Source organism: Otolemur garnettii, unplaced genomic scaffold (genome assembly GCF_000181295.1).
Source record: "Otolemur garnettii isolate 467f Iridium unplaced genomic scaffold, OtoGar3 scaffold00018, whole genome shotgun sequence".
Taxonomy (NCBI): Eukaryota; Metazoa; Chordata; class Mammalia; order Primates; family Galagidae; genus Otolemur; species Otolemur garnettii.
Window position 1 is genome coordinate 6,413,730 of NW_003852413.1, and position 23,860 is coordinate 6,437,589.

The 23,860-nt window shown below is 56.7% G+C and overlaps 3 protein-coding genes across 7 annotated transcripts in view; 1 reads left to right on the forward strand and 2 right to left on the reverse strand.

The window, feature by feature from the left end:
* Nucleotides 1–2,810, reverse strand: part of TSEN54 (tRNA splicing endonuclease subunit 54) — a 10,336-nt gene extending 7,526 nt beyond the window's left edge. Inside the window, exons 1-6 of the mRNA XM_023511198.1 lie at nt 2,728–2,810; nt 2,445–2,609; nt 2,295–2,358; nt 2,127–2,210; nt 1,683–1,811; nt 209–264 (exon numbers count right to left, since the gene is read on the reverse strand). Of these exons, the coding sequence (XP_023366966.1) occupies nt 209–264; nt 1,683–1,811; nt 2,127–2,210; nt 2,295–2,358; nt 2,445–2,609; nt 2,728–2,783 (554 nt within the window). The 5' untranslated portion in view covers nt 2,784–2,810. The remainder of the gene's footprint in view (nt 1–208; nt 265–1,682; nt 1,812–2,126; nt 2,211–2,294; nt 2,359–2,444; nt 2,610–2,727) is intronic.
* Nucleotides 2,811–3,806: 996 nt separating this feature from the next.
* Nucleotides 3,807–18,776, forward strand: CASKIN2 (CASK interacting protein 2). Its single transcript, XM_023511071.1, has 20 exons — nt 3,807–3,990; nt 5,177–5,658; nt 10,933–10,984; nt 11,470–11,567; nt 12,005–12,150; nt 12,227–12,322; nt 12,408–12,538; nt 12,703–12,811; nt 13,169–13,277; nt 13,415–13,509; nt 13,997–14,258; nt 14,379–14,500; nt 14,591–14,651; nt 14,766–14,857; nt 14,990–15,100; nt 15,189–15,290; nt 15,416–15,554; nt 15,694–17,178; nt 17,269–17,491; nt 17,864–18,776. Exons 2-20 carry the CDS (start codon nt 5,565–5,567, stop codon nt 17,952–17,954), a joined length of 3,618 nt encoding a protein of 1,205 aa, XP_023366839.1. The 5' UTR covers nt 3,807–3,990; nt 5,177–5,564; the 3' UTR covers nt 17,955–18,776.
* Nucleotides 18,777–18,908: 132 nt separating this feature from the next.
* The window catches only part of TMEM94 (transmembrane protein 94), a 37,927-nt gene continuing 32,975 nt past the window's right edge, over nt 18,909–23,860 (reverse strand). For all 5 annotated transcript variants that reach the window (XM_023511069.1, XM_023511068.1, XM_023511067.1 and 2 more), the window contains 12 exons: nt 23,612–23,727; nt 23,372–23,471; nt 22,986–23,094; nt 22,590–22,779; nt 22,260–22,337; nt 21,880–21,965; nt 21,546–21,627; nt 20,747–20,895; nt 20,562–20,656; nt 20,369–20,462; nt 20,018–20,188; nt 18,909–19,866 (listed from right to left, as the gene is read on the reverse strand). In XM_023511069.1, the coding sequence (XP_023366837.1) occupies nt 19,794–19,866; nt 20,018–20,188; nt 20,369–20,462; nt 20,562–20,656; nt 20,747–20,895; nt 21,546–21,627; nt 21,880–21,965; nt 22,260–22,337; nt 22,590–22,779; nt 22,986–23,094; nt 23,372–23,471; nt 23,612–23,727 (1,343 nt within the window). In that variant the 3' untranslated portion in view covers nt 18,909–19,793. The remainder of the gene's footprint in view (nt 19,867–20,017; nt 20,189–20,368; nt 20,463–20,561; nt 20,657–20,746; nt 20,896–21,545; nt 21,628–21,879; nt 21,966–22,259; nt 22,338–22,589; nt 22,780–22,985; nt 23,095–23,371; nt 23,472–23,611; nt 23,728–23,860) is intronic.

A 23,860-nucleotide genomic window follows, 5' to 3' on the forward strand; every position in this document is an offset into this window, starting at 1 on the left:
CCACAACACCCGGCTATTTTTTGGTTGCAGCCGTCATTGTTGTTTGGCGGGTCCTGGCTGGATTCGAACCCGCCACCTTAGGTGTATGTGGCTGGTGCCTTAGCCACTTGAGCCACAGGCGCCGAGCCGAGAATGAATCTCTTGACCACAATTTGGAAAAAAATATGGCAGAAGGTGGTGAGGGTGGTGGACATGTCCCCATCCTCACAGACACAGGCAGGAAGAGTCTTTGGTAAAGAAGCACACAAATTTATCTGTATGTCCCTGTATCCGCATAAGAGGGACATATCAAGGGGTGTCCCCCACCTTGCTTGATCTTTCAGCAGCCTTCAATACAGGTGACCATGTCTTCCTTGAACAACCTTCTCTTGGCTTCCATGGTGCCACTTTGGTTTCTCTCCTGCATCACTAGACACACCTCAGTCTGTTCATGGTCCTTGTTTATTATTATTTTTTTTTTCTTTTTGCAGTTTTTGGCCAGGGCTGGGTTTGAACCCACCACCTCCAGCAAATGGAGCCGGCGCCCTACTCCTTTGAGCCATAGGCACTGCCCGACATTTATTATTATTTTTTAGAGATGGGGGGTCTCCCTCTGTTGCCCAAGTTGGAAAGCAATGGCTTAATCACAGATCACTGTAGTCTCAAACTCCTGGGCTCAAGTGATTCTCCTGCCTCAGTACTCTGAGTAGCTGGAACAACAAGCATGTGCCACTATGCCTAGTTTTTTTCTGGCCTTTATGTTCCCCCTGAACTGTTCAGGTTGGACAGGCCCAGTCCTCCACTCTGGCAGCACTCCTACAATCCCCATGGCATAAATACCATCCATGTGCTCACGACACCTACATTTATTAGCCTTCACCTGTCCTTACACTCCAGACTTAGGTATCCCATTGTCTGCTTACCATCCTCACTTGGATGTCCTACAAGCACCTCAAAATTAACTTTTGTAGTTCTTTTGACTAGTCCCATTTTCCCAACTCTGCCTGTCCAGTCTCCCCAATCAAAATTATATTTGGCTTGGAGTCTATAGCTCAAGCAGCTAAGGCACCAGCCACATATACCAGAACTGGTGGGTTTGAATCCAGCCCAGGCCTGCCAAACAACAATGACAGCTACAACCAAAAAATGGCTACTTCGGAGGTTGAAGCAAGAGAATCACTTAAGCCCCAGAGTTGGAGGTTGCTGTGAGCTGTGATGCCAAGGCACTCTACCCAGGGTGACAGCTTGAAGCTCTGGCTCAAAACAAACAAACAGAAAACCAAACTGATACCACTGTTCGCCCACTGGCTCACACACTGATTCTTCTCTGTCTTTAACCTTGACACCCAATCCACTGGCAAAGTCCTACCCATTCTTTCTCCAAAATATGTCTGTGATTCATCCATTTCTTTTCACTCACAGCAACCTCACCTATCCCTTACCTTGGCTAACCACCTAGTGTCTTTCACCTGAACCAACAGCCCAATCTCTACCACTACTCCTCCCCCACCTTACCCTCTGCTTAGCACTTGGTCCTCTGTGAAGTCAATAGTTCATTATCTTACTTATTATCCAAATGCCACCAACACAATGGAAGCATATTAACAGCATAGCCCTGATCTCTCTTGTTGCCCCAGCACATGACACTGTGCCTGGCACCTGACAGGTAGCCATCAATATTCATTTAGTCAGTGGATGGGAGCCTCTTCTGGTGGGTGGGTGGGAGCAGATACCTGATATTGCAGGAAAGTCACTGTGTCCTCGGTCAGCAACAGCTGGTAGGCTTCCTGGATAGACAGTGGCAGGTCTTGGTAGAAGAGCTGTAGAGAGCCCTGAAAGTGGGGCCAGCAACTCAGCTTGTGAACCCTCGATGCAGTGCAACAATCAAATAGGGACACTTCCAGCTCTGACATCTCAACCCTCCACCTCCTAGCATCCAGGCAAGAATATGACCAACCAAAAAAGTGAGGCAGCATCACTAATTTGCACTGGAATCCCTGCTCCCTGCAGGGTATTGTCTACTGCTCTAAAAGTCCAGTTGTAAATTCTCTGAAAACGCACTTATGAATACTTTTTCTACAATAAAAACGTGTTCTTTCCGTTCCTTGGTCCCAACCCTTTGCCCACCCTCTTGGGGCCCCACTCACACACTCCAGCAGATACAAGGCCTCTTCGGGGTAAAGCCGCTGCCGGCCCTGCTCTGAGAAGCCCATGGTCTGCCAGAATTTACCCTGCGTAGGATCCAGAGCAAGAGTCACAAAGGAGATAGGCGTGCAGAGAAAGCAGGTTCCCTATCTCTGAGCCCCGCCGCTCACCGCAGGAGACTTCAACTCCACGAAACCCTCTTCTGGCCTCCACTCAGCCGCCACCAAGCTGCCCCTGGCGAGGAGTGGGAAGGCGTCAGTCTCAGACGGTCCGTCCAGCCCGCCCGGACCCGCCCCCAACCCCGGGACCGCCCCTCTCACAGGCGCTCCACGCGCTCCTCAGCCAGCAGCTGCCAGAGCTCTTCGCGGCTCTGGCGCAGCCGCTCAGCCTGGGCTGCCGAGCCGTCGGGGAGGAAGTCCTTGGCGCCATGCGAGCGATGAGGCAGCTTCTGGGGCCGCGAGCGGGCAGCGAGGAGCTCCCGGGCGCTATGGGAGAGGGGGAAACAGGGTCAGCAAGGCGCATCGGTGCCACCCTGCCCGATCCTGGATCCGCATCCCTCTACCCGGCTCTCCCAGCCCACGCTGCCCCGGGGCCGCGCCACACCTGAGCACGCGCCCGGCGGGAAGCTCCAGTACCGGCGGCTGGGGTTCGGGTTCCATCTGGTCGCGGAGTGCGGCTGCGCGTGCGCCACCCAAGCACCGCCCACCTTCAGATTCCGCGCGGCCCTAGTGCCAGCGGATCTGTCCCGGGGTCCTGCGGTTTCCCGACCCACCCACTGGCTCTCTGCCCTCCTAGCTGTCCTGGGTCCTAGCACCGCTACCTACGTGTGCCTCGATTCTGGAGACCTGGGAGCTAATTTGCAGATTTCTCCATATGCAGAGCTTCCTCTCCTGCCCCCAGTCCTTACTTGGACTCCTCTCTAAAACTTGAACGTCTGTGTCAAATGTGTGACCGTCCCCTGCTTAGTTCCACCATCAGGGCTGGGCAAGGAGAGAAGAGGGGCTCAGAGAAAGGAAAGCAGAGGGTTCTCAAATTCCAGCTTTGCAAACTTAAGGCCGCCCGGGGGCTGTTAAGAGTGGTCCCAGGATATTCGGAGTTCCTTCAGGGTCTTTGGTCAGGTTCCTTCGGAGTGACTCCGAGGACCCGTTTAGAGGGCCGGCGATGGGAGGCGCTGTCCGGCCTACAACGGTGCTGAAGCGTCACCTCAGCCCTCCGATAGCACCTCCTCGAGGCTGGGGTCCCCTTCGCCGCTACCGCGAGCTGCTCCGACTCTGTCCGCTAGGTGGTACCATTGCTCCGGCCAGCGGCTCTGGGTTCTCCACTCTGGCCTCCGGCGGAGGTCGCGGCTAGAGTCCCGGGAATAACGAAGGGCAAAGAGGAAGGGGGTTATCTGAGTGGGGGCCCCGGATCTTGATTGCCAAATTCCTTCACATCACGTCTTCGCTCCCACCCAGTTACATCCAGGGTATCTCGCCTTTGGGTCTGGACTCCACAACCCCAGGTCGTTTTAGCTCCCCAACCTGGACACATAGGGTAAACTCTTAACCCCTCGCCCGCGGTTTCACCTGGGCGCATGCGCAGATCCAGCGGGTGCCCCCGAAGTCTGGACGGCGAATGGGGCGGAGCCTGGCGCGTGGGGGCGGAGCCTCTGGCGTTGACTGACAGCCCGACTGCGCGGTCCGGACAGTCCCTCCTCTCCCGATCCGGCGGGAGGGACGGGGGAGGGGCGGGATTTCCTGCGGGAGGCGCCGAGCCGGCCTTGGGAAAGGAGAAGGAGAGAGGGGGTGGGGGGCCGTGAGAGTCTCAGTCCTGAGTGCCAGGGACCGAGCACGGCCAGCCGGACCCCCGGCGGGGCGGCCGAGAGAGGTGAGACTGCGGGGCCTGAACTGGGGGTCAGCACCCTTGAGGGCCGGCACAAACTAACTTTTCTTGCGGGATCGGCAGGCGCCTCCATCGCTCAGCTCCCTCCGTCCTCCTCGCGCCCCCTTTTTCCTTCCTCTGCATCTATACCTCCGACGCTTTAGCCTTCCCGGTTCCTCTTGCCGCTTTGTTCACGGGTCGGCCTGGGCTGGGCTGGGCTGTGATGGGGGTGCGCGGCGCTGTAGGGGCATTCCGGGGGGCGGGGGAGTCAGTCCGACCCCAGGCCCTGCGAGGGGCTCCCTCCCTGGTGTCGGCCGCAGGCCATAAGGGGGAGTGCTCTGTGGGTTGAGGTTGGGACGTTTTGGGAGTGAGGGGTTCCCAGCCAGGGCCCCAGGCCTGTATGGGTCTCATGCCACAGGACTCTGGCAACAAATTCGCAGCCACTGAGAAACTGACGTAAGCTTCTCTGCAGTGAAGTGGAGGGTCTGTCTGGGCTTCAGGTTCGGGGTTGGGGGCCCTGGGAACCCTTTTTGTCAGCAGTGCTCCAGCTCTTTTCTCTGTTCTTTGCCCAGCTGCTCCTCCACCCCACTCAAGGGGTGAGGATGGGTCAGGAACAGGTGTTGTAAACTGTCCCTCTCCAGCAAGCAGACTGCCGCGGAAATGGGGAGCTATAAGCTCCCCACTCCGTGCCCTCAATCATGAAAAGCCCTAGAGCTAGGGCATCCTGCTAGTAAAGCCGGGATAGGAAGTCTGTGGGGGCAGGTGCCTTTGACAGGGAGTGACCCCTGCCCGCCAGCCCGTGCCTCGCCCTCCGAGGCCCCACCTCCTGGCTCTCCAGTTGTCTGTGGGTGTTGAAGCCTGGGGCTGTGGAGAACAGGCTGCTGGCCTGGCCTGCCCTAGTGTGTCGTGCTGCCAGGGCCCCTCCTGCCCAAGGTGGAGGTGCTGCCAGGTGCCCCCAGGCCCTGGTGACTCAGCCTCCCCCTCCCGGAATGCCACCTACCCTCTCCACATACTCCTCTCTGCCTGACCGCTTCCCCCTTTGAGTGGCTCAGCCCCTCCGTTGACTGCAGGGTCAGCCAGGGTGACTTGGGGCCTCCCTTGAAGTTCTGTCCTGCTCATCCTGTGCATCCTGCTTCTGGGACCCTTGCAGACTGTGGCCCATCCTTCAACAGAGGCACTGCACCTTTTCCAGACCATTGAGACCTGTCTACCATGGCTGCCTGAGGCCCAAAGGAATGCTGGCTGCTCTCTGGGTGGGCATTCGTGCTCCCCAGCCAAGCTGGGAAGATTGGCGTGCCCAGTCCCAGCCTATCCTGGAGCTGTCAGAAGCTGCAAGCTGATCTGCCCAGATTTCCACGAAGCCTCCGCCCACTGAGAGACTGGCTTTCCTGCTTGTGGTAGCTGCTCAGGGAGCATCTTGAGGAATATCCATGAGCACCTGACAAGGACCCCATTGCCTGGGACACCAGACGTGCTCTCCTAGCACCAGGAGCTGAGGCATGGCACCCTGACGCCTCAGCTTGGACCAGTTTGCCTGTGTCTGCCCTGGACTCAACCCAGAGCCTGGCCCAGAGGCCAGGATGGGTCGTGAACAGGACCTGATACTCGCTGTCAAGAATGGAGATGTAACTGGTGTGCAAAAACTGGTGGCTAAGGTCAAGGCTGCAAAAACAAGTGAGTACTTGGTGGGGTGACCTTCAGCGGAGGCTCTTCCTCTGAGTGCTCAGGCCACAGAGGCCTGGGGGGTGGGGGGAGTCATTGTGATTTGCATACTTAAGGAGGGAAGTCTGTCTTGGTCTGGACAATAAGTGCCCCTGTGTGAGAGCCAGAAAGAAAGTGGTTGGGTCCCCTTACTGTGTGTCCTTAGGCAAGTTACTTAACCTCTCTGGGCTGCAGTTTCCTTGCCTGCTGAGTGGGAGGGTTTAAGTACATTCATTCACATTTTTACTGAGTGCCTATTTTGTGTCAGGCTATTCTAAGCACTGTTCCATAGCAATGAACAAAATAGACCACAATTCCTGCTCTCGTGGACTTCCCTTGAGGCAGGTGTCTTTGCATGTGTGTTCTATGTAGCCATAGGGTTTCTGCCAATGGGTGGAAAGACCAAATAGATAGACCGCCATCCTCACCCCCAGCAGCGTACACACGTACTTCAATCACAGTATTTTCTGCATTTACATCTTTTTTTTTTTTTTTTTTTTTTTGAGACGGAGCCTCAAGCTATCCCCCTGGGTAGAGTGCCATGGCATCACACTCACAGCAACCTCCAACTCCTGGGCTCAAGTGAGTCTCCTGCCTCAGCCTCCCAAGTAGCTGGGACTACAGGCACCCGCCACAGCGCCTGGCCATTTTTTGGTTGCAGCCATCGTTGTTTGGCGGGCCGGGGCTGGGGATTCAAACCCACCACCTTAGGTGTATGTGGCTGGCGCCTTAGCCGCTTGAGCCACAGGCACCGAGCCTGCATTTACATCTTAACCTAACAAGTTGTCAGTAAGATACCTTGTAAAAAACAGATTTGCTTCTTTTTTTTTTTTTGGCAGTTTTTGGCAGGGGCTGGGTTTGAACCCGCCACTTCCGGCATATGGGGCTGGCGCCCTACTCCTTTGAGCCACAGGCGCTGCCCAACGGGTCTGCTTTTAAGAAAAGTGCACACTATCTACTTGCTGAAACCCCATTTCCCTGACTGATCTGTGTTCCATGGGGGTATGTGGCTAATTTTCTGGAGGTTTCCACACAGCCTATGGGCTATAGTCCTAACAGGGCTGTGGAGGCTCCCTGCTAGGTGGCTATACTTGAGCACCATCTCTCAGGTCCCTCTGTGGTGAGATCCCCAAGAATAGATCTCTGGGTTATCTTATTTCCTTGAGATCCCAGACCAGCAGGGCAGGGAAGTGGTTCCTGCCATCAGACTGAGGCTGGAGGAGGAATTCCGTGGATGAAAGGACAGTCTTCTCTGGAGTGCTAGAGCTCTAGCCCAAGACACACTTTGGCCCTGTTCATAGGAAGGAGCCCCCCAGGGGGAAGACCTTTTTTTTTCCCCACCTGCACCTAGGGGTGTGGCATGCTGGAAGGATTTTTGTCACCAAGGTGGGAGACCCAGGACACGGAGACATGGAACTGTAGGGGATGGCCTCTGTGTCCTGGGGAAATGGACACCAGGAAAGGTACTGAGAAGGTCCCAGGGGAGTAGGAGCCACTCCCACTCCCCCATCTTGGTGTTGTTTTTGGCACCCTGCCCAGTGGGGCCTTGGTCAGGCTGCTGCTGGCCTCTCAGCCCTTGGGCTTCAAAGTGAGGCACTCAGGAGGGCAGGCAGCATGGACCTGAAGGCTAGTGTTGGAAACCTCATAGGTGGACTCCTGGGCTCATTGTGCAATGGGAAATGTCTATGGGAGAAGAAGTCCCTTCCCTCAGTCACAAAGGGGAAAATTTACCCTGTACAAGTGCACACAGCGTGACTAGGGCTTGGCACTATGCCTCTCCTTCTAGTCCTCTGAGGAGCTGGAGAAGCTTGTAACAAAAGATCACAAGGTGGGCCGGGTGCCCATAGCTCAATGGTTAGGGTACCAGCCACATGCTCTGGTGCTGGTGGTTTAAACCCAGCCGAGGCCTGCTAAACAAACAAAGTAGCTGGGCATTGTGGTGGGCACCTAAGTTCCAGCTACTCGAGAGGCTGAGGTAAGAGAATCACTTGAACCCAAGAGTTTGAGGTTGCCGTGAGCTATGGTGGCATTCTACCGAGGGTAACAAAATGAGACTCTGTCTCAATTTTAAAAAAAAAAGATCATAAGGTAGCATTTGCAAACCTTACAGTTTATGGAATACTATCTCCTCACTTCCCTATTAGATAGGTATTTCTCTATCTGTTCTATAGATACGGAAAGTGATGATCAGAGAGGGTTAGTAACTTGCCAAAGGTCACATGGCCATTGTGTGGCAGATCAGAGGCAAAGCTCTGCCTTGTGCTGCACACTTGGCTGCTCCCCAAATTACCTAGGGATTACCCAAATTACTGCCCAAATTACCAGGGATTTTTTTTTTTTAAGAGACACCGTCTTGGTTCGGTGCCTGTGGCTCAAGCGGCTAAGGCGCCAGCCACATACACCTAAGGTGGCGGGTTCGAATCCAGCCTGGGCCCGCCAAACAACAATAATGGCTGCAACCAAAAAATAGCTGGGCATTGTGGCGGGCACCTGTACTCCCAGCTCCTTGGGAGGCTGAGACAGGAGACTCACTTGAGCCCAGGAGTTGGAGGTTGCTGTGAGCAGCGAAGCCATGGCACTCTACCCAGGGGGACAGCTTGAGGCTCTGTCTCAAAAAAAAAAAAAAAAAAAAGACATGGTCTTGCTGTGATGCCCAGGCTGGTCTTGAACTCCTAGGCTCAAGTGATCCTCCCACTTCAGCTTTGCAAGAAATTGGGACTGCAGGTGCTCACTGCTGTACTCACCTAGGAGTTATTCTAAAAATTCAGATTCCCTGGATTCCCCTCAAATTAGACTCATCATAGAGGGCCTAGGACTCTTGCAAAATAGAAAATTCTCCCGGTGATTCTGTGCAGAAGCAGGGCTGGGAACTCCTCCATACCACAGAGAGGTAAAGGAAACTGGCAGAAGGCAGGTGTCAGGACTCCCCTTTTTCCTTCTGAGGGTGGTAGCTGGAGTTTATGACTATCCAGAGAGAGAGCACAAGGGAGACAGGTGCCCCCACAACCTACTCCATTTGGGGTCTGATGGTATTCCCTGTTCCCTCCCAGGTCCTTTTTGGGGAGCAGGTGGTAAGAGAAAGGGGTATCATTTCCCTGACCCCTCTCTCTCCTCCACTCCCTTTCCCAAGCAGTCTCCTTCTTTGGCTGGAGGAAGTAGAGTGGGCTGTGGGACTGGCTGAGCTCACATCCTCTGCTTGAGAACCTGAATCAAGAGCAACTCTTCCACCCCTAGAAGCAGGCCCAGGAAGAAGTTGTTCCTTAGCGGAAGTTCCTGGAACTACCACCAGGAACCAGGACCCTCCACCCTTCTGCCAAGGTCCCCAGCCCAGTCACTCTGAACTTCTCCCCTACCGCCTTTCCGGCCATTGTTCTGGAAATAACGGAGCCGCCCAGGCCTGTGCCTGTTCCTGTGCTTCCCTAGAGGGGCTGCATCCCACCACCAGCTGCCCCGTCCCAAACTGTCCAGGCTGGTGGAAAGGTGGGCAGGATGAAGGATTTTCTGAGTCTTCACCCCTGCTGACCTTATCTTTCAAGCTTAAGAGAGGTACCATGACTGGCCAAGGTCACACAGCCAGAAAGGCAGAGTGAACATCTGAACCCTGCTTCTAGGGCCCCTGTTCTTTCAACTGCCCCAAATGGTTCTGTGTGACAAGGACTTCCCAAGGAGGCTAGAGAGAAACTGGGAGTTTTATGTTTCTTCCCAGTGGCTTCAACACCATCAGCTGATCTGTCCCTCCTTAGCTCTGTATTTGCCTTTTAGGTGTAGCGTCCTTCAGTTCAACTCTAAGTGTAGCTGTCCTCTCCTCCCTATCACATGCTCCCCATTGTGGGTTTGGTCCCTCCCTACTGGAATGAGGCCCTGTCTTGCCCAGGCTACCGGGATATTCAGGGGCCCACCAGAGCCGGGGGGCAGGCCTGGACCAGCATGCTTGGCACTGTGCCTAGCCTGAGTTGAGCCTGGCCGCCTCCTTCCCAGCAGGGGTGGGTTCCAGCGGGAAGCAGGGACCGCTGTGACAGGCCTTCTCTTTCCCTCCCCATGGCTTCAAGGACCACCCCACCAGTGCCCTAGCTCATGCAGGGAGCTTACCTGCATAAACCCTGCCCAACAGGGGTGTCACCAGTCAGCAGAAAACTCCTGCCAAAAGCATGGACAGCTCAGCCAACAGCCTATGGGTGCAGTCAGCAGTTATTCCCCAGGCAGGCCAAGAACCCACTGAGATCCAGAGATCCAGGGGGACAGTGAGGGGAATGCACCAGCTTTTGCCAGAAGGATAACACCATGATAGTACTGGCCAGCACATAAGGAGGGCTAGATAGGACAGCTCCCATCTTTGCATGCTGACAAGGTTGAGGACTATACTCATAGCTGCTATGGGCAGGTTCTGTCATCAACCCATTTTACAGATGAGGACGTTAAGCCTGAAAAATTAATTTTTTGTTTGTTTTTTTGAGATAGTCTCACTTTGTCGCCCTTGATAGAGTGCCATGGTGTCATAGCTCACAGCAACTTCAAACTCTTGGGTTCAAGCCCTTCTCTTGTCTCAGCCTCCTGAGTAGCAGGGACTACAGGTGCCCACAACAATGGCTATTTAAATTTTAGAGACAAGAGTCTTGCTTTTGCTCAGGCTGGTCTCGAATCATGAGCTCAGGCAATCCACCCACCTCAGCCTCCCAGAGTGCTAGGATTACTAACCTTGAAAAGTTAAATGACTCACCCAAGGCCACACAGCTGGCACCTAGCAGAGCCGGGATGAGGTATAAGTCTTTCTGATGCCACCTTCCCCACCATACTCCACTCAGGGATGCCTCAGGGCTGGCACTGTGGCTCTTCGGCCGGCATAAGTCCTCCTCTTGAATACCTAGTGCCCCTTCCTCTCTCTTTACCTCCCTGGTCCCAGTAGGACAATGTGACTTGCTCCCTGGCACAGTCAGGCAGGAATGCTAACCATGCGCTCCGTGGGCCTGTCCATTGAGGGTACATCATGCCAATACCCCGTCCTGCCCCCTGTGGCTCTATAAACAAGCAGGGCTAGGAAGCCAGGCTACTGCTGCAGCAGCTTCCTGCTCAAGCTGACAGGCCACTGGGCCAGGGTAGGGAGCCACAGGGACAGGACCGGTTAAAGGCCATGGGGCAGGTGTTTTCCTGCACACCAAGAGGTCAGCAGGCTTTGAGAGGTGAGGGGAGGGAATACTGGGTGAGGAGAGGTCACCTGATGTGCCTGTTACCTCCTGCCCTGACCTCCAGAGCTCCTGGGCTCCACAAAGAGGCTCAACGTCAATTACCAGGACTCCGATGGGTGAGTAGAGCCCTGGGAAGGACGAAAGGGAAATGGCCTGAGGCCCAGAGCCCCTTCTCTCAGACTTGGCCCTGAAGTATATTTGCAGAGAGCTCTGGGTCGTACCTGGGTAGGGCCAGCTGAAGGGGGTCCTGCCCATCCTCCTGCCTATGGAGTAACCCTGAGTAAAGCCTACTTGGGTCAGATTCCTGCTGGGCCCCTTTTCTCCCTGGAGGGTAGAAGCCCTCAGGCTCCTGCTCCCACATTCCCCTCCCCTGGGCTGGCTGGGGGGGAGGCCAGACAAACAGGCCTCTCAGCCTAGACACTGAGCCCTTTCATGCTGTGGCCCGGCTGCTGCGCTCCCACGGCAGGGTTGGCAGCGGTGGGGAGGGGGGCAAGTAACCCATCCCTGCCAGCCCCCAGGATGGGTTTGGGTGTGGAAGACCAGGGTTTGGGGGTAGGGGACTGCTCACTGATAACCCCCTACTTTGTGTTCTCCATACCAGATTCTCTGCTCTCCATCATGCTGCCTTGGGGGGAAGCCTAGAACTCATAGCTTTGCTGCTAGAGGCTCAGGCCACCGTTGACATCAAGGACAGCAATGGTGAGACTTCAGTAAGCCGCTGCCTGGGCAGGTAGAGACCCTGCCCAGACCTTATGATCAGAGCTCACTCCTGTTAGGAGGTAGCGGTGCAGCCAGATGTCTGTGCAGCTTCTCTGGGCTTGGCACGTTGCTTTTCCCTCTTTAATATTCACAGTCTTCTAGGACAGGGGGAGTACTGATGTCCCATTATTTAGAAGCAGAGGTGAAGGCTCAGACAGGTTACATCGCTGTCCTGGTCACCAGATCATTTGCGGTGGGCACAGAGGGACCCTGGCTTCAGCCCTGTACAGCAGGCCTTTTCCTGACCACACCCAGGCGAGGCTGGAGTCACAGCCCCTTGGGCTATCTGCACTCCCAGCTACAGTGGCTTTGTGCTCTGCTTATCCCCCCTTCACTGCTATCCCAGGACCTCCTTCAGAAAGCCCTTCCTCCTCCAGGCATGCGCCCACTGCACTACGCAGCCTGGCAGGGCCGGCTGGAGCCTGTGCGATTATTGCTGCGGGCCTCTGCAGCTGTCAATGCAGCGTCGATGGATGGGCAGATTCCTCTGCACCTGGCTGCACAGTATGGACACTATGAGGTGGTACGTGAGCCTGCCCCTGGGGACTAGGGGTGGGTGCCAGCCAGGCCAGGCCCTCACTTAGCTCCCCCCACCCCAGTCAGAAATGCTCCTCCAGCATCAGTCCAACCCATGCCTGGTTAACAAGGCCAAGAAGACGCCTCTGGACCTGGCCTGTGAATTTGGGCGGCTCAAGGTGAGGCCTACAGCCCTCAGGGTGCTGGGTCCTGGACATCTGTGGAGTCTCAGGGGGTAGCTCTAATGGGTGCTGGATACTGCAGGTGGCCCAGCTGCTACTGAATAGCCACTTATGTGTGGCACTGCTGGAGGGTGAGGCCAAGGACCCTTGTGACCCTAACTACACCACACCCCTGCACTTGGCTGCCAAGAATGGCCACAGAGAAGTCATCAGGTACTTCCGGAGTTTCCCTACTTCCTCAACCCCTTCTGGGGGAGCATCGGTGCCCCTTGGTGCCTTCTCCTGCTGCCCTTGCTCTCGGTCCTCCAACCCCCTAACTCCCAGAAGGTGGCTTCCCATCCTGCCTCCAGCCCCCATGACCCCATCTCCTACCACAGGCAGCTCTTGAGAGCTGGGATTGAGATCAACCGCCAGACCAAGACAGGCACGGCTCTCCATGAGGCCGCACTGTATGGCAAGACTGAGGTGGTGCGGCTGCTCCTGGAGGTGGGTATGAGCACCTTATCACCTCACAGGTGTACACAGAGCCTCTGCTGTGTGCTCAAACCAGCTGGGGAGGTAGAGGAGGGAGGACTCCACCACTCATACGGTTTTGTATGGGTGTTCAGAGAAGGGGCCTGACTTCCTTTGGGATGGTGCCAAGGCCAGGTGGCTTAGGAGCAGACCAGCCTGGTTCCAACTCCAAATTTGCCTTTAATTAGCTGAAGGACCTGGAGCTCATCCTTGGGCTTTCATTTTCTTATTTTTTAAATTGGGAAATGATAATAATACCCACCTTCCTGGGTAGTGGAGAAATGATAGGCCAAGTGCTTAGCACATGCTTAGGCGACACTGTACACCCAGGGAGGTGTGGATGTGAACATCCGGAACACATACAACCAGACAGCACTGGACATCGTCAATCAGTTCACCACCTCCCAGGCCAGCCGGGAAATCAAGCAGCTACTACGGGGTGAGTACAGGGAAGGATATCCCACCCAGGGGCCCTGAGCCACTTTAGTAGGTACCAGGATGTGGAGGGGAGCAGACGTCTCTGGGAGAGGTTTGGGTAGAGGACCCTTAGATGACACCTGCCCACCCTTCTCTTAGAGGCCTCAGGGATCCTGAAGGTGCGAGCGCTCAAGGATTTCTGGAACCTCCATGATCCCACTGCTCTCAATGTCCGGGCAGGGGATGTCATCACGGTGAGGGACCCCACGTAGGCTTTCCTTTGCCAGTACAAACCATTATTGTTACTTATTTGGATACCTATTGCTCTGTTACCAGACTCTGGGCTAGGGTTGTTGTATGCACTCTGATTTAATTCTTTCCAAATCCAGAGAAGTTAGGTTGCCATTTCTTTTTTAAAGATAAGAGATAACAATATTGAGAAATTAAACTGAAATTACAGAAATCAAACTGACTTGCCCAAGGTCACATGGCTGGCAAATAGTAGAGCTGGGATTTGACAACAGGCTGCCGCCGGGTCCTGTGTTTATGTGCCCTGGAGTCATGCTAGGGACTGCTGGGGACTGGCAGCAGGGGCAGAACTTGAGCTGGTTGGGCATCAGAGACCAGCTCCTTGGTGTCACTGGAGAGCTGCCTCAGGGCTGCTGGACTATGGCTTCAAAGACAGCCGCTTGCTACTTGCTTGGTGCTGGGAGTAACCATCCCCTCCCCTACCTGCTACAGGTGCTTGAGCAACATCCTGATGGCCGCTGGAAGGGCCACATCCATGAGAGCCAAAGGGGCACGGACCGTGTGGGCTACTTTCCCCCAGGCATCGTTGAGGTGGTCAGCAAGCGAGTGGGCATCCCCATGCCCCGCCTCCCCGCTGTGCCCACCCCACTGCGTCCAGGCTTCTCCCGGACACTGCAGCCTCCTGCCGAAGACCCCCTGCACCCTCTTACCTATGGCCAGCTCCCTCGGATGGGCCTCAGCCCAGACAGCCCAGGTACATCCTCCCAGAGGGCAGCACTGGGTTCTGGTGTGGGTGTCAGGCTTGGGTAAGCTGCCAGTCAGCTGTTGGCAGTGCCACTTGGGACTCTGACCCCTTTGCTTCTGCCCCCTGTAGCAGGTGACAGGAATAGCGTGGGCAGCGAGGGCAGTGTGGGCAGCATCCGTAGCGCCGGCAGCGGGCAGAGCTCTGAGGGCACCAACGGCCACAGCACTGGCCTCCTGATTGAGAATGCCCAGGTAGGAAGTGGGGGGGCATTGTTCAGGGCAGGGCTCACCCCCACAGTGCCAGTTCCCTAAATTCTGAGTTGCGTCCTTCCCTTTTTCTAGCCACTGCCCTCAGCTGGAGAAGACCAGGCACTCTCAGGACTGCAGCCGCCATCCCTGGCAGGTAGGAAGGGTAACTGGGACCTGGGCTGGACAGGAGAGGTGCAAGTGGGGAGGCCAAGGGCTTGGCACCCCTTCCTCTTGCCACTTCTGATTCTTTTTCTCTCCCTCCTTGAAGATAACCTGAGCCACTGCCCTCTGGCCAACTACCGCTCTGGGGAGCAGATCTTCACCCAGGATGTGAGACCGGAACAGCTGCTGGAGGGAAAGGTGTGACCTCCTCGGGGAGTGCACTGTGGGCCTCAGGGAAGACAAGAGGGCCTTGGTGTGGACTTAAGTCCCTGGGGGAGGCAGGGGCTTTGGCTCGGCTCCTTCTGATCCTGCCTCCTTCCCTCCCCCCAGGATGCTCAGGCCATTCATAACTGGCTGAGCGAGTTCCAGCTGGAGGGCTATACTACCCACTTTCTGCAGGCTGGCTATGATGTGCCAACCATCAGTCGCATGACACCAGAGGTAGGTGCCACACGGGGCGGGGGAGGGGGGGAGGGGAATGCCCAACAGGAGGAGAGGAGAGGCCTGATGGCCAGACTCTGTGTGGCAGGACCTGACAGCCATTGGGGTGACCAAGCCTGGGCACAGAAAGAAGATTGCCTCGGAGATCGCTCAGCTCAGCATCGCCGAGTGGCTGCCCAGCTACATCCCAGTGAGTGGGTAGCGGGTGTTGGGCATGGGCTCTAGCCCTCAGCTGCAGCTGTGTGGTGCCTTTTCCTTTCTGGCCTGGGGGCAGAGGCTGGCAGGAAGCCAATTCTCACCCTGGCTCTCTTCCAGGCGGACTTGCTGGAGTGGTTGTGTGCGCTGGGGCTGCCGCAGTATCACAAACAGCTGGTGAGCAGCGGCTATGACTCCATGGAGCTAGTAGCCGACCTCACCTGGGAGGAGCTGCAGGAGATTGGTGTCAACAAACTCGGTGAGGCTGCTTGGAGGCCTTCTGGTTGGGTGTCACGTGTCTTTGGGGTTCTCCAAAAGAAGAGAGACTAGAATCAAGTGGTGACTGGTGTGATGCTTCCCAGGCCCACCTAACCTTGCTGCTTCCATCCACCTCTCAGGGCATCAGAAGAAGCTCATGCTGGGGGTCAAGCGGCTGGCAGAGCTTCGGCGTGGCTTGCTACAGGGGGAGGCCCTAGGCGAAGGCGGGAGCCGGCTGGCCAGGGGTCCAGAGCTGATGGCCATTGAGGGGCTGGAGAATGGGGAGGCTCCAGCTGCGGCTGGCCCACGACTCCTCACTTTTCAGGGCAGTGAGCTGAGCCCAGAGCTGCAAGCAGCCATGGCAGGCGGTGGCCCTGAGCCACTCTCGCTGCCCCCTGCCCGCTCCCCCAGCCAGGAAAGCATTGGGGCACGCTCACGGGGGTCTGGTCACTCACAGGAACAGCCTGCTCCCCAGCCCAGTGGTGGAGACCCCAGCACCCCACAAGAGAGAAACCTTCCAGAGGGCACAGAACGGCCCCCCAAGCTTTGTTCCCCACTTCCAGGCCAAGGACCCACCCCTTATGTTTTTATGTACCCCCAGGGCTCACCCTCCAGCCTGGCCCCAGGGCCACCTCCTGGTGCACCCCGGGCCTTCTCCTACTTGGCTGGCCCCCCTGTCACCCCTCCGGACCCGCCTCGGCCCAAACGCCGGTCCCACAGCCTGAGCCGATCAGGTCCCACTGAAGGGGAAGCTGAGGGAGAGGCTGAAGGGCCAGTTTGCAGCACCTTGGGCAATTACGCTACCCTTACCCGGAGACCAGGACGCAGTGCCCTACCCCGGACCAGTCCCAGCCCAACCCCAACTCGAGGGGCTCCCCGCAGCCAGTCCTTTGCCCTTCGGGCCCGACGCAAAGGCCCCCCACCCCCACCCCCTAAGCGCCTCAGCTCTGTCTCTGGACCCACCCCAGAGCCATCTCCACTTGATGGGAGCCCAGGACCCAAGGAGGGGGCCACAGGGCCCCGGAGGCGAACACTGAGTGAACCAACTGGCCCCTCCCAGTCCCCTGCCCCACCTGCCCCCGCTGGCCCTGTGTCAGACACAGAGGAAGATGAGGAGCCATGCCCTGAGGGGACGCCCCCATCTCGGGGAAGCTCAGGGGAAGGGCTGCCGTTTGCAGAGGAGGGGAACCTGACCATCAAACAGCGGCCAAAACCAGCTGGGCCCCCACCCCGGGAGTCATCCATGCCCCCTGGCCTTCATTTCAACCTCACAGAGTCAGACACTGTCAAGCGCAGGCCCAAGTGCCGGGAGAGAGAGCCACTGCAGACGGCACTGCTGGCCTTTGGAGTGGCTAGTGCCACACCTGGCCTCTCTGCCTCCTTGGCCTCCCAGACTCCCAGTGAGTCCTCTTCTGCTTCTCCCAGCCCTCCCCAGAATAAGCCCAGCAGCCTTGCCCCTCAAGGAGTTGTGGGCCCCCATCCTCCCAGCCCCACAGTGCAACCCCCTGTGCCCCTGGCAGCCCCTTGCCCTGGGCCAGGTCTGGAAAACTCAGCAGGAAATCATCAGAATGGGGAGATGGAGCCCCCAGCTGCTCCTGCTGCCCTCATCAAGGTGCCTGGCACAGGTGAGGGCCAAGGCCTGCAGGGAGAGGATATCGTTTGCAGGGTTAGGTCCAGCCCAACAGAGTCCCAAGCTGACCTTTTTGTCTCTGCAGGAACAGCCCCCAAGCCTGTGTCTGTGGCCTGCACCCAGCTGGCATTTTCTGGCCCTAAATTGGCTCCCCGGCTTGGCCCCCGCCCAGTGCCTCCTCCAAGACCTGAGAGCACTGGGGCTGTGGGCCCAGGCCGGGCCCAGCAGAGACTGGAGCAGACGAGCTCATCCCTGGCAGCTGCACTGAGAGCCGCAGAGAAGAGCATCAGCGCTGAGGAGCGAGATGGGTAGGGAGCTGGGGCAGAGGGGTGGGGGAGCAGGATGGAAGGAGCAACCGGCAAGGCTCCTGGGGATGTTGGAGGAAACACTGTAGGCACAGCCTTGGGCTGGGGAGGCCACTGATGGGAAGAGAGGACCCCAGGTGCATAAGTCACCCAATTTTGACCTTCAGGAAATCCTGGATCCTGGTAACTGCCATTTAGAGGCATGTGAGCTCATCTGTAACGAAGGGACAGTAACTCGGGGTGGGGGGGGTGAAAGCAAGAGAAGGTGTACAAATTGTTTGGCACTAGCACAGGGGCTTGGTGACAGCTTCCCTCCCCTGGACCAGTGTGGTACAGGCCCCAGGCTGATTTGACTGGATTTTTCCCCTACTGCAGCACTCCCAGCACCTGCACCAAGCACATCCTGGATGACATCAGCACCATGTTCGATGCCCTGGCCGACCAGCTGGACGCCATGCTGGACTAAGCTGGACGTACCTGCAGCCCTTTGGCAGTACCCACTGCCCTTGCTCTAGAACAGAAGCAGCCCCTGCCACCTAGGGACAGGCAGGCAGCTGGTCAGGCTGGAGCGCCCCTCCCTAGCAGTGCCCCTTCCTGTTGCTCCAAGACAGTGGCTGTCAGCACAACTTTTGTGGGGCAGCCCCTGTACCAGGGGCTGAGGGGACTCTGCTGCACCTCAGCAAAGCCCCCCCCTCCCAGTGTGAGATCTGACCTACAGTCCTGCCTCCTAGATAGGGACCCTGGTAAGGGCTTTTTCCTCAGGGAGGAGGAAGGGCTGACAGGGCTTCTGGGGTGGTTTCCCTGTGCTCCAACCTGTGTATCAAGTTCCTGTGCCAAGGGAATGCCTCTCACTACCCACTGTGCTGTCCTGGGCTAAGAGGCCAGAGGAGGCAATGTCCGACTGGGCCTGCTCTCTGCAGGTGTACATAGGACCTATAAATAGGTGCCAGGGGCATGCGCTCTGCATGTACCTAGACCAGCTCCTGCTCCTGCCTTCCCTTGCTGTAAGGCAGAGGCAGCAGTGGGATTAACAGATCCCAAAAGTCCAAACTTTTTCAATTGTAAATGTTATTTTCTAAGCAGAGAGAAATGCATATATTTTAAATGGAATTTATTCTATCTATTAACTGCCTGAAAGGGCACAGTGGGGGAGGGGCTTCAGACCACAGCAGGAGTGCCCACTGCCCACCTCAGGGCTAGAAGCCTGACCTGGTTGGCACAGGCACCAGCTCTGTAACCATTAACCTCTTCCTCCAACTAACACCAATGAAAGTGTCATTCCGCATGACTCGCCTGTGTTTGCATCAGTAACAACAACCTGGGGGGGGGGGGGGGGGGGGGGGGGGGGGGGGGGGGGGGGGGGGGGGGGGGGGGGGGGGGGGGGGGGGGGGGGGGGGGGGGGGGGGGGGCGGGCGGGGGGGGGTCTCACCTAAGCCAAACTGAAGGGGCATCCACCCACATGGTGGAAGGATGAAGGCCTGGGCCCTCCTCTCCTCACCTCAAGTGCTCCCCTTGTCAGCTGCAGCCTCAAGTGGGTAGACCCCTTAGTGGCTGGCTCATGAACCAGCCACAGGTTTTTCTTAAGCCATTTACAAGTTTTAATACAAATCAGTCTATAGTCACTCCTCAAAGGCTCATTTCCAATAGAAAATATTCACCAGTAGAAACTTCTCATAGAACTGGGGCAGGGGCTGAGGAGACCTGGGCCAGATTACTCAAGACTGACTCATGCCAGCTTGAGCCAGGAACAGGGAGAGGCTCCAGGATGAGTGGGGGAGCCCTGCCCCATCTTCAGGTACAGGTATGAGATGCCACCAGAGGCAGGGAGGGAGCCACCTCCACGCCCCTGCCTCCAGGAGATGGCACCACCACCCCTGCCCACAGCCACTGGCCTTGAGTTCACATCTCCCATGGCCTCTGCTGTCTTGCCTCCAAAAGAGGTTTGGTTTAAGGCCATGTCCATAGATCCAAGAAGAGAGGGCACACTGTGTTAGGGGACCCTGAAGGGGACAGCCCACAAGTAAGAGGGTTGATGGCCCCTCTACTTAAGCGCCTGAGGTCATACATTCGAGTGCCCCCTGGTGAGGCCCAGGGGAGAGCCAGGGCTGGTGGAGGCCCTGCTCAGTTCCACCACAGTGAGCCGGCAGTCAGGAAGACAGTGCGTCTGACACCGGGCTGGGCTTCCAGTGCCATGGGGCCCAAGAGCAAACCCAGAAACATTCATGATACCAACTGTCCAGACTCAGAAACAGGTCTAGCTTTAGCCTCAGGGACCAGGGTAACTATGGTCACTGTGGCCAGTGGCTCAGAAGGGAGAGTTCATGCCCAGCTTGGTTTCAAACTGCAGCTTCTGTCGCTTCTGGTAGCGGACACGGACCCTGATGGGGCAAGAGATTAAAGTACAGGTTGGCAAAGACCCTTAGGCCAGGGGCCAGGGCAGGACACCAGAGCAGCAGGGGAATGCCAACAAGGGGTGGCAGGTTTCAAAACACACTGAGCACAGTGGGAGGCGCCCTGCTGGCAACTCACCGAATCTCGTGCAGCTTTACAATCTCATTAGTGACCACCACAAGGACCAGGGACAGGCATCCCAGGAGCCAGGTCACCAGAGGCACATCTTCCAGGCCAAAGTGGATGCGACTGTCCCTGTGTGTCCACAGCTGCAGGTCCACAGCTGTCTGAACCACCTGACCCAGTAGCCTGTAGGAGGAGGTGGCAGCCCAAGTGAACCCCAAGTTGTCTTTCCCTGCTTCCCTCACTACCACAGTAGCTCAAAGAGGGCACAGTCAAACCTCTGGCCCCCATCACACCCTGCTATCCTAGCCCTGCGTTCACCCCTCTCCCAGCCCCATACCCTGACCCCCACTGAGTGATACTCACACCACAGGCACCGTCATGGCCCACCAGAGGTTGGTCAAGGGGCTCTTTCTCCACAGGGGCTTGGTGCGATGCACGTGGGTGATGGAAATGAAGACTGGGGAAAATGGGTGATGGGGATATAAGTATCACTGGTCCATGGCTTCCCCTGCCCATGGGGTCCCCCCTACCATCATCAGCTTTCAGCACCCCTTACCAGTGTGCAGGACAATCAGGGCAGCAGTGAGCTTTTGAGCCAACAGGAGGCCATTGGCAAAGTCCCCAAACCAGGCTGGAGCCCTTTCATCATCACTGCCAAAGCAAGGTGTAGGTTCAGCCCCTCTGGGGCCACAGGGAAGTGGGTTGGGGAGAGGAAGGGGGATCCCTGGTCACAGGCCCCACCTGCGCAGCATGATGGAGGAGCAGCTGGTGAGGTTGCTGGTTCGGGAGCTGTTGCAGAAGCTCTGCAGTGTAAAGCCAAAGCAGATGAGGCAGGAGCTGATGGTGAGGCTGAACTTCAGCAAGAAGCAGAGCAGGAAATAGTGCTGGGTCTGCAGGAGAAGGGAGCCTAGTCACCATCCCCGGCTTTTTCATGCATTCAACAGGTTCTTAGTAAATAGTCAGGCTGGAGTCAGGTAGGGAGTGAGGATCTTTCTAACTCTGTCCTCACCATCTCCTCTTTATTTTTTTTTTTTATTTGAGACAAAGTCTCACTCTGCTGTCAGCCTAGCTCACAGCAACCTCAAACTCCTGGGTTCAAGCAACCTGACTCAGCTTCCCAAGTAGCCAAGACTAAAGGTGCCCACCACAACTCCTGGCTAATTTTTCTATTTTTAGTAGAGACAGGGTCTTGCTCTTGCTCAGGCTAGTCTTGAACTCCTAAGCTCAGGGGATCCCCCACTTCTGGCCTTCCAGAATACTGGGAGTACAGGGGTAAGCCACTGCACTCAGCCTCCACCACCTCCTCTTTGTTCTAGGGCAGTGGTTCTCAACCTTTCTAATGCCACGGCCCTTTAGAGAACTGCTGTTCTAGGGGAAGACTAGGAACCAAGTGCTGGCTTTCCAGTTCTGACAGAATCCCCCTTCCTGATCTGTCCAGAGATCTCTTCCAGCTTAGGCCCTTTCCTCTGCCCCAGACCCCTCTCTATACACTCCAATTTCTCCATGACAGGCCCATTCTCACAGGGTCCCCTTTGCTTACCTTCTTAGGAATGGACTGAAGGTTTTTCCCTGTTGCCATAGACATGATGGAGCTATGGGGGGGTTTCCCCAGCAGAGAGATACTGAAAAGCAGAGATCAGGTCAAGGGGTGGTGACTGTGATCCTCTGTCCCCTAATTCTCATAGTAGAACTTTCAGTGAGCTTTGGAAGTTAGATCAGGACTAGTGGGAGGATGGAATACAACCAAGGAAAGGAAGATCCCTCAATGCCTCCTGGACCAGAGGAGGTGAACCCTGAGCAGAACCTGGGACCTTGGGATGAACAGGGATATCTTGACCTCCCCTGCCTGGGCACGGAGGTTTGTGCCCTCTTACCTGAGCAGAGGATAGCAAAAGCAAGACAGCCACAGGATGTCGGTGGTGCTCAAGAGTGGTGGCAGCTGGACTAGGCAAGAAAGAAACTAGGCCAGAAAAGAAGCCCAGAACCACAGTTAGATTGTGGCAAATAGTAAGGCCCAAGGAGCCCCACGGCACCTTGCCCTGTGCCCAGACAGATGCTCACATCCTGCTCAAAGAAGAGCTGGGGCTGAAGAACACTATTCTGCCAATGGGGTCACCTTGAAAATCCCAGGGGGTTCAGGGAGGCTCTGGGGGCCCCTTGGTAGTACTATTCCCCTAGCCAGCCTCAGATTCTCAAATGGCCTTTAGTGAAGGAGCAGGCAGGAGGAGCAATGCCTGTGCTGGCCCCAGCTCACCTGGATGACCACGAGGGTCAATTGGCACTGCAGCAGGAAAAGGAAGCACTTACGGATGCCATAGGTGGCATGCCGAGCCTAGGGACAGAGAGGGACAGATTATGGCCTGGGCCTGCCTGGCTTCCCTCAGGCCTGTAGTTTGTAAACTTCAGCAGGGAACCAGATGTCCCCAACACTCCCTTGAGGTCACAGCAGAAGAGATTAAACTTCCCAGGACAGCTTCACTTAGGGGAGTGGCTGGGGGACCAGACAGTACCTGGGCAGCTACCTCCACACCAGGCTCCTCTCACAGGCCCTGTGGCCCTTGCCTTGCCCTGGCTGGGCCCCCACCTGCTCAATGAGCCGGATGATGCTTATGGTCTCCTCTTGGCGAAAGGTCAGGGAGCAGGGCAGGCTGTTGAGTTGCCCCGACAGCTGCAGGGGAGACAGGCCATCCGAAGACTGGGCCATGCTGGTGCTGGTAGCATAGCCAAAGGTCTCCCAGGAGCAACGGGATGGGTACAGGGGATCCAAGGCAATGCTGTTCAGGGTAAGGGAAAGTACACTCATCAGCTATACTCCGTGGAGACCCCATCTGCCACAGGACTGAGCACCCCATCCCTCTTCTCCCATCACACCTAGAGCCTTGGTCCAGCCAAGGCAAGATCAGTCTGCCCCCAGCCCCATGCAGACCCAGCAGGATCTAGGGGGTAGAGGCTGGCTCACAGGCTCTAGGTCCCCTCTGACCTGACATCGCTCTGGAGGAATAGGCAGCTGTTCCGCAGGTTGGCAGAGCTGCCCAGGCAGCAGGTCACCTCCCCATACTCCTGCATGATCTTTATCATCTCACACATGGCTGAGGGGACAGGTCAAGAGGGCACAGAGTCAGGCAGAAGAGCTTGGTGTGGGTGTTGGGCAGGGACCCATGAGACAGAACAAGAGGCAATGATAAATGGAACAACTCCACCACAATGTAGGGATGACATGGACATTGTCCCTTCTGACCTAGAGTGAGCACACTCAAGGCACCAGCCACTGAGAGTCCCTAGCTGATCCCAGCCTAGACTCTTCCACACCCTGCTCAGGAAGCCTGCACTCCTCTGAAGCCCTCTGCAGCCCACTGTAACACTCACTCTCAGGGGTACAGTCGGTGAAGAGGGGCACCAGCAGGGGTACATTGTCAATGTTCTGCAGGTGGGGCCGCACCTGGTGGATGCCCCGGGGCAGCTTGGCCTGGAGAAAACAGAGATGCCAATGGCCTCAGGATGGGGGCAAGGTCCTTCCCCTTTGCTCCCCTGACCCTCCTCCCACCCTCCCATGGACCAGCTGTGGGGCCACTACAGGAGCACACAGGACAGATCCTGCCACCATACTCTGTTGCAGTCCTCCAGGAAGCTAGGGATGTCACTGTCCGTAGGCTGGAAGCTGATGAGGTCCGAGTGACCCTCCTCCTCCATAAGGAGGAGCCCTTCTGCATCTTCTCGGGACACTGTAAGGACAAAGGCCTGTCCCTCACCTTGGGGCCAGCCTTTGGGGTCCTCTCTTTCCTCTGCTGATGGCACAGAACTACAGAACTTCCTGCCTCCAGGTCCCTGCTCCTCCCCCTGCTGCTATTACCAGCA

Bases quoted from the DNA above. Each gene is read 5' to 3' on its own strand.
- CASKIN2 (XM_023511071.1), top strand. From the start codon at position 5,565: ATGGGTCGTGAACAGGACCTGATACTCGCTGTCAAGAATGGAGATGTA. The intron at 13,510-13,996 runs GTGAGGGACCCC...TACCTGCTACAG, and splicing joins GGGCAGGGGATGTCATCACG to GTGCTTGAGCAACATCCTGA. The intron at 17,179-17,268 runs GTGAGGGCCAAG...TTGTCTCTGCAG, and splicing joins CATCAAGGTGCCTGGCACAG to GAACAGCCCCCAAGCCTGTG.